The sequence below is a fragment of the Camelina sativa genome, chromosome 13, assembly GCF_000633955.1.
Source record: "Camelina sativa cultivar DH55 chromosome 13, Cs, whole genome shotgun sequence".
Classification (NCBI taxonomy): Eukaryota; Viridiplantae; Streptophyta; class Magnoliopsida; order Brassicales; family Brassicaceae; genus Camelina; species Camelina sativa.
The window spans coordinates 23,765,142-23,778,267 of NC_025697.1; the positions used below are offsets into that span (position 1 = coordinate 23,765,142).

At 34.9% G+C, this 13,126-nt stretch overlaps 4 protein-coding genes across 4 annotated transcripts in view; 3 read left to right on the forward strand and 1 right to left on the reverse strand.

The window, feature by feature from the left end:
- Window positions 2,029-5,073, forward strand: LOC104737730 (transcription factor MYC1). The gene is made up of 8 exons (XM_010457979.2): window positions 2,029-2,419; window positions 2,556-2,849; window positions 3,230-3,326; window positions 3,454-3,468; window positions 3,622-3,678; window positions 3,778-4,299; window positions 4,382-4,792; window positions 4,894-5,073. Exons 1-8 carry the CDS (start codon window positions 2,268-2,270, stop codon window positions 4,966-4,968), a joined length of 1,623 nt encoding a protein of 540 aa, XP_010456281.1. The 5' UTR covers window positions 2,029-2,267; the 3' UTR covers window positions 4,969-5,073.
- On the forward strand, window positions 6,476-7,582 carry LOC104738566 (elicitor-responsive protein 3-like). Its single transcript, XM_019234838.1, has 5 exons — window positions 6,476-6,542; window positions 6,628-6,693; window positions 6,868-7,006; window positions 7,120-7,255; window positions 7,427-7,582. The coding sequence occupies exons 1-5, from the start codon at window positions 6,476-6,478 to the stop codon at window positions 7,580-7,582; spliced, it is 564 nt and encodes a 187-aa protein (XP_019090383.1).
- Window positions 9,560-11,903, forward strand: LOC104737731 (rop guanine nucleotide exchange factor 3). The gene is made up of 7 exons (XM_010457984.2): window positions 9,560-10,136; window positions 10,231-10,347; window positions 10,440-10,594; window positions 10,682-10,756; window positions 10,838-11,137; window positions 11,220-11,564; window positions 11,668-11,903. The coding sequence occupies exons 1-7, from the start codon at window positions 9,806-9,808 to the stop codon at window positions 11,785-11,787; spliced, it is 1,443 nt and encodes a 480-aa protein (XP_010456286.1). The 5' UTR covers window positions 9,560-9,805; the 3' UTR covers window positions 11,788-11,903.
- The window catches only part of LOC104738567 (mediator of RNA polymerase II transcription subunit 12-like), an 11,658-nt gene continuing 10,513 nt past the window's right edge, over window positions 11,982-13,126 (reverse strand). The window contains exons 14-15 of the mRNA XM_010458723.2: window positions 12,866-13,125; window positions 11,982-12,774 (exon numbers count right to left, since the gene is read on the reverse strand). Of these exons, the coding sequence (XP_010457025.1) occupies window positions 12,322-12,774; window positions 12,866-13,125 (713 nt within the window). The 3' untranslated portion in view covers window positions 11,982-12,321. The remainder of the gene's footprint in view (window positions 12,775-12,865; window position 13,126) is intronic.

Genomic DNA, 13,126 nt, shown 5'->3' on the forward strand with positions numbered 1-13,126 from the left:
CAGATCCGTTGATTAGTGTGCACTGTACACTACAGAGTTACCACTTTTTTATCACCCACGTGGCAGTACCCGACACGTTGGCAACTTTATCAATGGGCTTTTTGAAAAACCTATTGGGCCCATAAAGCCATTATCTCTCAGGTCTGTCTGTGTATGACGAAGCTCAAAATGCGCTACTACAAATATTATGTAGAGATAGGTTATCTACATTATATTAGTCTCCACATTTTTCTATTATCATCCAATGTGAATAAAACGGTTACTATATTGTATTTTAAATTGTTCGATTGTACTTGCACGAGTGTTTGTGTAATGTATATGAATTTATAATTTCTAAAACAATTTGGCTAACCTATTAATAATATTGTAAAAATATTTATAGAGAGGAGGGATCAACAACGATGTATAATACTATTAATCTGAAGACGTGCATCGTAGTGGAAAATGTTTGTCAGTTGTGTCGCCTCTCTAATTAATGCTCTGCGTCGTAACAAAATCATTGAAGCTTTAAATTTGAAATTCACTATGTTTTCTTGCATTATTATTAGGCTATACTCTCGTAAGTCGTAACTTCCATTTTGAATACAAATTTCATTTAGGATCTCATTGGTTAGAAGATTTTAATAGTTGTAAAAATCAGTGTACATATATATATATGAAGGAGTTGTATACTATTTTAAAAATCTATCACTACTAAGTTGGTATATTTAGAATAGAAAAGGACTAGCTAGAGCATCTAAAAATTAAAATATGTGTTTCTATGAAACACAAACATATGGCTATAGTGACTGAAGTGAGTTATGTCAACATAAATAATTTATAGTAGAATTTATACACAAAGTTTTGTCGTTATGGAAATAAATGAGCATGCAACAAGTGGTGCGTATGCGTTACTAAATAAGTGTGGGGGCTTCGTGGATAGAGATGGATCAATTATTATTTTCACGAGTTTCTTGCCTTCATTTTAGCTTACCCCTCTCTCCTGATCTTGCAATCAATTTTATTATTTTTTACTGCCACTTGTTTCTTTTTTTACTTACTTCGGACAAGATAGTGCTTTGAAGGTATAAAATAACCAACGATCGGTATTTGATGTCCCTCAATTGATTATCAAACTTGACAGTAGTGTGTGTTTGTTTATTTTATTTATTTTATTTTGCATCTTAATAGTATAATCTATTATATATGCGGGTGAAATGCGCATTTATATGCTACTATCTATCAAAGAAACTGGAATCTTCAATATCCAACTACAGTATATTCCATTTTCTTGCAACTACGTCTAAGTACATTCTGTTTGTCTTATATTTAAGATCGAGTTATATAAATCTACATTGATGTGAGCCAGACAAGAGTTCCATTTTTTGGTTTGTTAAAACATGTTGATACGTTCCATTTCCTTACAACGAGATGAATAAAATTAATAAAATGATTGTAAGACGATAAAACCCCGACGTGTGTATTAACATGCAAAAACAAATACAAAACGTGATGTGGCATACTAGGTTTTACTTATTTTAGATAAACCAACACAAGTTTAACAAAGAATACTTACCCAAAAAGGTTTTTTGATTGAATTTCGATGGACTGGATCTCTTATTTTTCATCATATCAAACATTTTTCGTACTGCACTTTCGATATACATGAAATATTGTTAAGAGTATTAATCATACGTAACAGTTTTTTTTGGGCAAAAAGTGTTACGTATGATTTAATAAACGACGTGCCTAAAACGGTTTGGTCAACAAAACTTTGCTATTTTATGACCAAATCAACGAAAAATTTGTGATTAAAAATGGCATCTTGAAAGTTGGTGATTAAAACGTCCTAAATTTGAAACTTTCCCCCATATTGAATCTTTATGACATTTTTCCCATATTGAATCTTTCTTTTGGCATTTTTTTCAGCATCACTTTATTTACAGAATATTACCTTGGGTTTCACCAAATAGAATCCAACACTATTACCATATGTGTATTTAAGATGAGTCACTCCAAAAACCAAGATCATGACCCAAGTCAACCACACACACTCTGTCTCTCTCTCCCATCATTCAGACACAGTACTCAACTTTAAAGACACTCCTTTAAGACTTTCCCATCAGGACCAAGCTGAGAAAGAGAAAGCAATAAAGAAAAGAGAGAGAAAAGAAAAAAGAAAGCTTCTATATCAGCCTTCTTTAATAAATTTTGCCTTTTCGTTGTCTCCTCTTTAATTATCACTTTGGTTCCGGAGTTTTAAATTCAGTTCTTCACGACATCTACATATGTCTTTGACAATGGCTGATGGTGGTGTAGAAGCAGTAGGAGGAAGAAGTAAGAGACAAAACAGCTTATTAAGAAAACAACTTGCTCTAGCTGTAAGAAGTGTTCAATGGAACTATGCAATCTTCTGGTCGTCTTCACTTACTCAACCTGGGTAAGTACATACTATAATCTAATATTCATATACAAACAAATATCAGATCTTGTTAATCTCATATTTGTATTGCCCTTTTTCCTCTTTTTCATTCTCGGGTTACATATGATGAGTACTATATCTATTCTAAATTTAGGGTTTTGGAGTGGGGAGAAGGATGTTACAATGGAGATATGAAGAAGAGAAAGAAGAGTTACGAATCTCACTATAAACATGGGTTGCAGAGAAGCAAACAGCTTCGGAAACTTTATTTGTCTATGCTTGAAGGAGACAGTGGTACTAGTGTTAGTACTCCTCATGATGAGCATACTGATCATGATGACGATCATAGTTGTGACAGTACAAGTATGATGCTGTCACCAGATGATCTCTCTGATGAAGAGTGGTACTACTTAGTCTCCATGTCCTATGTCTTCTCTCCTTCTCAATGGTTTGTTCTCTTTCTCTCTCTCTCTCTCTCTCTCTCTCTCCCCTGAATTAGTACATTAAGATATAGCTCTTTTGAACTATTCATATAGAAAAACCAATGTGCAATAAATTAAAGAAGGAATGAGCAGTGTCGTTTCATTTTAAGATGAAACATCACTTTGGATAAAAAGAGGTTAATACCAATCTTAGATTTACATCTCAAAACCAATAGGTAAATAGTGTGGAATGATGATACACTAAATTAACCTTTGGGATTCCTTACTGTTACACTTTTACCTTTTAGCGTTTGAAGCCTGTACTATGTGTTAATTTTTTTTTTCTCTAGTTAGGGTAATAAATTAATCTCCATGGCATTTTTTTTGGTTGTCTATGTGCGCTTAGTTTGCCTGGAAGAGCTTCAGCGACGGGTGAGACCATATGGCTCTGCAACGCTCAATACGCTGAGAACAAACTATTCTCTCGTTCTTTGTTAGCAAGGGTAAGTTCGTAGGATATTATACTTTTATTCTTCTTGAATCTTGATATCTTCTCAATCGAATCTGACTATAAATCCTTTTTGATCTGCTTTACTTTTCATTACTGTTCATATGGCTTCTCTCCATTAGAGCGCATCGATTCAGGTACGTACGTTCCATATATAGTGTTCTCTTTAAATGGGTTCTGGTTGCTTAGAAATGAAAGTTTAGTTCTCTAATTGTTAGACATCACTATACATCAATCTAAAATAATTTAATATGTAATTGTGTTCTTATGCCTTTCTGGGTCTTCTCCAGACTGTTGTGTGTTTCCCTCACTTGGGCGGTGTGATTGAGCTGGGCGTCACTGAATTGGTATCTCTCCAATATTAAAAAAAGGTTTTACTTTGGTTTCTTGTTTCACAAGAAATTTATATACCCTAATTTGCTTTGTCTTTTCTTGAACAATGAAAGATTTCAGAAGATCATAGTCTGCTTCAACACATCAAATCTTGCTTATTGGAAATCTCTGTCCACCAAAACAATGATGATGAGAAGAAAATGGGGATTATGATCAGTGAAGCAAACTTGATGCTTGAAGAGAAACATCAGATTCCATTAGAAATTTCTGATGAAGACTTGCATTACAAAAGAACCATTTCAACAGTACTCAACTACTCGATGGATAGATCGAGTACGAACGATAAGACGATCCATCGCCGTCAACCGAATCTTGCTTCTTCTGATTCTGGCTCAAGTTTCCTACGGTGGAAGCAATGTGAGCAGCCAAACTCAGATGTTGTTCAAAAACAAAACGACTTGCAGCCACAATCACAGAATGTGTTGCGGAAGATGCTGTACAATGTACCGTTGATGCATACAAAGAGAATGTCCTCACCGCAGAGACCTGGTATGAATCAAGATGATCCTTCAGATAGAAGAAAAGAGAATGAAAAGTTCAGTGTACTCAGAACTATGGTTCCAACTGTCAACGAGGTAATAACTCTGTCACTAAATCCTTAAATAAAGGCTTTGTTATAATTCAGAAACAAAGACTCTGTTTGGAATCCTTTTGCAGGTTGATAAAGAATCGATACTGAACAACACAATCAAGTACTTGCAAGAACTGGAGGCAAGAGTAGAAGAGCTAGAATCTTGTATGGGATCAGTTAATTTCGTTGAAAGACAAAGAAAGACAACGGAGAACCTTAACGACTCCGTGGTGATTGAAGAGACATCAGGGAACTACGATGACAGCACAAAGATCGATGAGAATTCAGGAGAAACCGAACAAGTCACTGTTTTCAGAGATAAGACACATTTGAGAGTTAAACTCAAAGAAACAGAAGTTGTGATTGAAGTAAGATGTTCTTACAGAGACTACATAGTTGCAGACATCATGGAAACTCTAAGTAATCTTCACATGGATGCTTTCTCTGTTAGATCTCATACACTCAATAAGTTTCTCACATTGAATCTCAAGGCCAAGGTAAGTTACTTTTGAAAGACCAATGTTCTTGATGTTTGGAAGAGACATATTTCAGTTTTTTTTTATCTCTCACCATAACGTTTTTGGGTTTATATATGCAGTTTCGTGGAGCTGCAGTTGCATCGGTAGGAATGATCAAACGAGAGCTGAGAAGAGTCATTGGTGATTTGTTTTAATGTTCTTAGTAAAAGAATCTTATTTTCTTAAATTTTTTGATGAAATATTTGTTATATTTATTTAGACTTTTTGAACCTCTATATGCGACGTGTCAGTTAACTTTACATCAAGTTTTCCGGGTTTTTATATGTAAAGTTGGCCAATGTTTGGTTTGAAACAATGTTGTCTCTTTTTCTTCTTTAAGTATAGATCTTAGTTTTTTTCTGTTTCTTGTGAAAGTTTTTGGTTCCTCCTTTTTCATTCAGAGTTTCTCCATTTTGTTGGATCAAATTTATGATTATGTTTCACATGGCTTAAACCTAAAGTTGGCTGTACTCGACAAGGAACAGCCGACGCAAGATGGAGATACTTTTCTCACTACCTTGTTCAGCCTTTTCCTTTTCTCATCATTAGTTTCATGTTGGTCTTAAAAATCTCATCTCCTCTTATCCAGACTTCATTTTATCTCATCCTAAATGGGTACAATGGTTACAGTGGAGACACATTACCATGTGAATCTCAAAATCTCATCTTTAATGGTTACAATGGACACACATCCTTGGAAAAAAAAGAACGAACAGCTACTCTTACAAAAGAAAATTTAGGTCGAACAGATACATCTAACACTTTCCCTCATGTTCCTTAATTCAGAGAATTTATGGGCGCTTATCATTCATACAGATAGCAAAAAATAAAAAACCAATTGGATTTGGCTCATGTTTCTTCCCTTCGAAGACGATTTCTCATTAGAGATTCATCATTCTTAGTTCATATATGTATCCATTACTTGTTAGAATGAACCCTATTGGGTCGAGGATTATGAAACCATGGGAAGATGCATGAGCTTATTCCTCCTCAAAGCCAATTGGTTAACCAATGCTAGAAGTCATCCTTATTATATACTAGCTTAGAACTTCAAATTTTTCCGATGTGGGATTGGTTAAAGTTAATAACTCAATTATTCTACCGACATTTATATTGTCATCATAAGGTTTACCTTAAACCTCAAGTAATTGACTTGGTCCTCTATGTAGGCTTTTTAAATGTTAAGTGGGCTTTTGGGCCGAAACAGACCCGTCTGATAAGAAGGAACTGTTCGTGCAAATCCGATCAGTGAGGAGGTACTGAGGTATATTTTGTTCACTTTTGTTTGTCTCACTTGAGACTACTTGAGTGTATGCCAATGTCAAATCTCAACTTCCTTCTTGATATATAGTCATAGATTAATTCATTGGATGATTTTGCGCTTCAGTTTCTTGCTGAATCCTTAAAAAACGGATTTTGATTTTTAGATGTAACTTTCTAATAAGGCATTTATTGAAAACTGTTTATTATTTTTTTGCATGCGTTATTTATGGTGTTCGTTTGTAACTCATATAGAGCCTGCAAAGAAGTAGTATACTATCCGTGCAATATAAAACTTCATGGTTTCACTTTTAGTCCTTCCAATTGATTTAGCTTCACGACTCTTTCAATTAGTTTCGTCGAGTCTTTTAAGTACTTGATTTTGTTTGGATATATATTAATATGAAGAGAGGAATATTGGAGGTATTTCTCGTTGATGCTCATGGAATCACACACACGAATTTTATTGGTGATTATAAAGAGAAAGACAAACTTTCTTCATATGTTATTATACAGCAAACTAAAATCTTTGTATTGATCATTTTGGTTGGCAGGAAGTCCTGTGTATTATGTGCTCTTACAATGTGGGACAAAGGAATACCGTAGCAAAATGTCAAAAGGTTCACTTTTTGTTACTGCATGTGGTGATTTTAATTTGTTTTTCTTGTAAGCCAAGTTATAAATTAGAAAACATTTTTGGTTCAATAGGTGATAATGACAATGCATTGTGGAACCAAAAGTTTGTCTTCGATTTCCCTATGTCTCAATGGAAGAAAACATTTTTGGTTCAATAGGTGATAATGATAATGCATTGTGGAACCAAAAGTTTGTCTTCGGTTTCCCTATGTCTCAATGGGAGAAGCTGACCCACATCAAATTTAGAATCATGGACAAAGAGCTCTTCAAGGATGGTGGATTTGTCGGTGAAACCATGTAAGTTTTTCTTGCATAAACTGATTTTTGAATGGTTTAACTAATTAGCATTAGCAATACATATCAGATATAATTACCATGATGTAAATGTTTGTGACTCTTTTGGTGTAAAGGATTCATCTTGGAGGGATAGTAACCGAAGGACGTGATAGAGTATACATGGAAACTAAACCAGCTCCATACAATGTTGTTCTTGACGACGATACTTTTAAAGGCCATCTAAAAATCGGATTGAGATTCATTGCAACGGTAAGTAACAACTCATGTAACTATCTTAGCACAAATTCTATTTTTATTAGAACATCAGGAGAATTTTTGTGATTTATTTATTAATCGTAGGTATACATATTGAATTATTCAAGAACATAGACAATAACAAAAGATTTCGAAATTTCGAAAGGAAAACGTTTATTTTTCTAGGATAAATCGCAGAGGAAGGCATGGGAGGTGAAGATGGAGGCCAAAAACCGTGAAGAACCAATTTCCCCAATTCTGAATCTGATGAAACTCCCTTTGTTAAGGTTTCTGCTCTACTGCTTTCGGAAAACAAACAAATATCAACTAAAAGAGAACTAACATGCTAAAAGGGTTAGCATCAAAACTCTTTTCTTTCGCTCTTTAATAATTAATTTCATATATTTCAGATTATCATTGTGCTTACATAACCCAATTCGGGTTCTATCAAGTACTAGCGATGACATTTATTTGATTTCTGAGTTTGTGCAAACATTTTAGGTTCATAGCTGCATGGGCAAGGTCTCATCAATTAATGCAAAACTAACTTATATCGTTTCTTCGACTATAAACAATGTTGTTCTCTCTTCTTATTCGTATCTAGGGTTTCACAATCAACCCTTTCACGGTATCGTGATGGGCAAGAATACGAAACTGTTGATGACTTTAATCTTTTTCACCTTTCAAATTTAATGTAATGAATGGTCTGCATTTATATCTTTTGATGTAACATTTTTCTTACTTTCATTTAATTTCCCAACCAATATAATAAATAATATTAGCATTGTCTTTAGATATTTTTTTTTCTTTTCTTGAATCAAATTAGATACACATATATGTACTAAATATACATTTAAAATCTTAACAAATAAATAAAGGAAAATGTTGAAAGTAGTTGATATTGTATAATATCACAGTCCATAGTACACTAAAAAATAATGACCTATAGATTAATTATATGGTATATAAAAGGCGTGTAGGATATGCGTGTACGGTGTACAAGGAGAAAATGGGACGCACGTCGTCCCACGCACGAACTGAACCATGCAATATGCATTTGTCTTCTCCATTACATTAAATTATCATGTGCTAAACTGTAAGTATATAATTCATGACTGAAATTAAAATACATTAAACTAACTAAATACTTATATATCTAATCAATCACCTATTATGAGTTAATCGTGTAGGCTACATGGAGATAAGCTAAACTCCAGCCATGTGATAATTGGTCTAATTTAATAAACGGGTTGACACATAAAATTTAAAATAACATTCCCAGTGGAGGTGTTACTATAGTCTATAGACCGACCAAAGATTACTTCTTAAAATTATAAAAGGTCAAGAGATAATATATATACTTTGAACATTCACTCGTATCTCATCTTAGCTTCAATCAAGATCTTTCATATAATTAAAATATTTTGAGTTCAACAAATTGATATGAACGAGTTGTAGCTAGTCAATTATTATAAAGATTCCCTGATTTTCATTTCAAACAAATAATGCAAAAAAATTACATGAGATGTCTAAATTACGTAAAGTGAAAAGATGTGATATAGGTATTTTGAAAACGGAATTAAAAAAAAAAAAGAAGATAAATTGATCATTGGTCGCAATTGTGCAATCATTATATACTAACTTAGCATATATGTAATTTCCAATGGGAGCTAATAATTTATTTATTTGTGTGTGTGTGTGTTGGAAGGATCCACTAATCAAAGATATGTTTCTGATTGAAAACTATAGTCCATATATTTTGAGCCAACAAGAAAATGATAAAGTATAGAAGTAGGCAGCCAAATAGACACAAATAGCTCTTGAACTTAAAAGGGAAAGGGGTATTTGTATTTTTTTCTCATAGAACCAAAAAAAAAAAACACTTGTTGAAGCCGAGGAAAAGCCACTTCATCGTCAGCAAAGGATCGTTACCTTTCATCAGACGGTCCACATTTTTTCCGGTGGCCGGCTTAAAGAGAGGGGTTTTGTTTTGATTCGACAGGAGGGAATTTGGTTTTTTGAACGTTCAAAATTTATTTGCTTTAAACGTAAAGAACTGAGAAGGTTTCAAAATTCAAGAAGAAGCTTTAAAGGTGATATCAAATAAAGACCGTTGCTTTGATTTTTTTTTTTACTTTAACGTTCTTTTCAAACTTAAAGTTTCAGACTTTTCTCTCATTTTGTGATCTCTGTGGAAACTTATATTTTGGAATAATATATTTGTTCTTGTTCTACAAAAAAACTCCGGTGAAGTTTTCAATAAAATCGTAATTTTAAAATTCTCATTTGACCTAATTTTTTTTATTTTTCATCTTTTCTCTGCTTTTTTTTTTCCTTTAATTTTTGCTCTTTTTGATTTGTTCTTGCTTTATTGTTCTTTAGGTCCTTAGAAATTTCACTTTCCAAAACTCAAAAACTCCCGGTTTCAAATTTTCGAAAGTTTCTTGAAACCCTAATTAATATCACATCTAATGTCTTGAGCTATAATTTACATTTCTTTTTTTTTGTGTGGTTACTTAATTCAGAAGAAACAGAGAGACCTTTAAGGAGTTTTGAGCTTTAAAGATGGAGAATTTATCGAATCAAGATGAAAACGATGAAGTGGGTTATCATCATCAATCACCTAGATCCATTGACCCAAACGATCAATCAGCATCAGAAACCCCGGTTTACTCCACGATGAGCATAGATTCCTTTGTTTATCCTCGAACTTGTTCAGAGAGCACTTCAGGCTTTTCAGACCATATTGATGAAACCAACAGCTTCTGTAGTGAAGCTTCTCCTTGTAACTGGCCTGTCCTCACTGAATCTAAGTCTGATGAGAGCACCAAATGTCTCTCTGGTTTAGGGATGCAATCAAATGAAAATCTTGTCGTCCAAGAAATTTCAGAACCAGGTGCTGTGTTCTCTCTCCCTCTCTCTCTTTTCTACTTTTTTTTTTCTTTCTTTTTTAATGTCTGAAACTAAAATGAGCTCTATGGTCTTTGCAGAACTTGATACAATGAAGGAAAGATTCGCAAAACTTCTACTTGGAGAAGATATGTCAGGGAGTGGTAAAGGAGTTTGCACTGCTGTGACGATCTCAAACGCAATTACCAATCTTTATGGTAAACGCTCATCTTTCACACAGCCTATGGTTCTCTTGTTGTAGAATATTCTTCATCTGACTATGCATGTATTATTCTAATTTTAATTGCAGCTACAGTGTTTGGACAGAATCTGAGGTTAGAGCCGTTAGAAACAGAGAAGCGAGCATTGTGGAAAAGAGAAATGAATTGTCTTTTATCGGTATGTGACTACATAGTTGAATTCATCCCTAGATGTCAGAGTCTAAGCAATGGAGCTACTGTTGAGGTAAATAACTTGTCAAATCTTTTGTCTGAAAACAGTAAAAAAGGAGAAATGGAAAAAAAATGAAAACATTGTTAGTGGGTTTTACAGGTGATGGAGAGTAGACCAAGAGCAGATATCTATATCAACTTGCCTGCTTTGAGAAAGCTTGATTCAATGCTTATGGTAAATATATTCAAAGATGTATATATGTTCCTATAATATATTTGGTTTGATTACACAACATCGTTCTTTGTTTTGTTACAGGAAGCATTGGACAGTTTCCAGAACACAGAGTTTTGGTATGCAGAAGAAGGAAGTTTATCGATGAAATCTGCGCGTTCTGCGACTGGATCTTTCAGGAAAGTTATAGTACAAAGGAAAGAAGAGAAATGGTGGCTACCGGTTCCTCTAGTGCCATCAGAAGGTTTGTCAGATAAGGCCAGAAAACAACTCAAAAACAAGAGAGAGAGTACCAATCAGATTCACAAAGCTGCAATGGCTATCAACAGTAGCATTCTCAGTGAAATGGAGATTCCTGACTCATACATGACAACTCTTCCAAAGGTTTGTTTGATATCTTTCATACTTTACTAGAATCTTATTTATTTGGTTTAGAGTCTAAGATTGAAATGTTCAATCTCTGCAGTGCGGTAAAAGCAGTGTTGGAGATTCAATTTATCGTTACATGAGTAGTTCGGGTCGGTTTTTCCCAGAACAGCTCTTAGATTGTCTGAACATAGGCTCTGAGCATGAAGCTGTGCAGTTAGCAGATAGAGTAGAAGCTTCGATGTATACATGGAGACGCAAAGCTTGTCTTAGTAACTCTAAGAACTCATGGAACCTGGTGAAAGATCTTATGTCAACTACAGAGAGAACAGACAAGAACTATGTTATGGCTGAGAGAGCAGAGACTCTGCTCTTCTGTTTGAAACAGCGCTATCCAGAATTGTCTCAGACATCATTAGATATATGCAAGATTCAATACAATAAGGTAAAACTGAAGAATGAAAACTCAGTTGAATTAATGATTGTGCATTATCATAATTATTTTGTTGAGATTTATGAAAAGTCTTGTGTTATTTTTTGGTTTGCAGGATGTTGGAAAAGCTGTGTTGGAGAGCTATTCAAGAGTACTTGAAGGTTTAGCATTTAACATAGTTGCTTGGATTGATGATGTTCTCTATGTAGACAAAACCATGAGAGGTAGTGAATAAATAATAGCTCTGATAGAGACTTTTGAGAAGATTTCTATGTTTCTGTTTCCATCTCTTGTAAAGCAAATGAATGATTGAAATATATATCCAAAAAACATATTTTGTATTTATAGTAATCAGCTAAGTTTCCCCATTTATAAGGAAGAGCAAAAAGAGAGACAAGTGTTCTTCATCAATATAAAAGTTCAGAGGAATAATAATTTTTTTAGTGGATCATAAATAATGGAACAAGGGAACTGAGACAATTAATTTCGAATCCCTATATATACAACAGGGTTCCGAACCAGCATGGGTCCGGTGGGGTATGAAGTGGTGTGACCAAAAAGCAAAAGGGTTAGTAATTAAGATACAAAGATCTGAAGAAGCCACACAGACTCATAGAGATTTCTCATTCAGACTTCCTTCTTCATGAGCCCTCAATCAATGATAGTACAGTCTAAGGCACCGAAGATCCAAGCCTTTTGCTCCTTGCTTCTCACTTTTTCAGAGCTCCCTTGATCATCAAAAACAAAAACTATGAAACAGTAGAATAATTCAGCGGTCGTCGTCTACTGAACCAACATAAGTCAGATCAGTCCGTCTGACCCTCACTGCACCTTTCAGCCAACAGGTGGCTCGAAGATTGGCCATGTCACTGCTGTTTGAAACGTTGCTGCTTGATAGACCTGAACTTGTCCCATCTTCGAGAAGCGTCCATGGGTCAACCACATCTGTGTTGTCTACTTCTTGTTGTTGAGGTGGTGACAACATTGTCTGCTTCAGCTTCCCTTGCGCTGCTGCAGTTCCAGTTTTCGGTAAGGCAGGGGAGTGTCTTTGAATGGGTCCACCACCACCAGATCCAGAAGGTTGAACAAGTGTGACTGCGGTTGGCGGAACAGAATGAGGCTGGCACGAGAGAGAACAGCGTAGAGAAGAAAAAAGGATGGGCATCGCTGCTTGTATCCGCCATCTAATGGTGTCTGGTAACTGCATCCGCGAAAGCTCATTCTGCATTATTGACAAGAAGAAAAAAAACTTCACAAATCGTATTTTCAGTCGGACAGATTCTAAAGGATTTTTAAAAAAAATTCTGACAAACCTGTAAGCTCTCTGCTGCATCGCGGTCAAACAAGGTAAAGTCTTTGGATGATTCACTAGAGAGAGGCCTTGGCTTTAGCCAGTTTGGCTGGTGATTGCTTAACAGCCCATGGAGTACAAACAGTAACCGGTCAAATAAGACTTCACTAGAGAGATCTGCCATGGCAGAAGGATCTAATGTTGAATCTGTCTCCACCTTTGATGGGTCACTACGAGGAGAGCATACAGCATAATCTTCATAAACAACTCGGCTTCCAAGCAA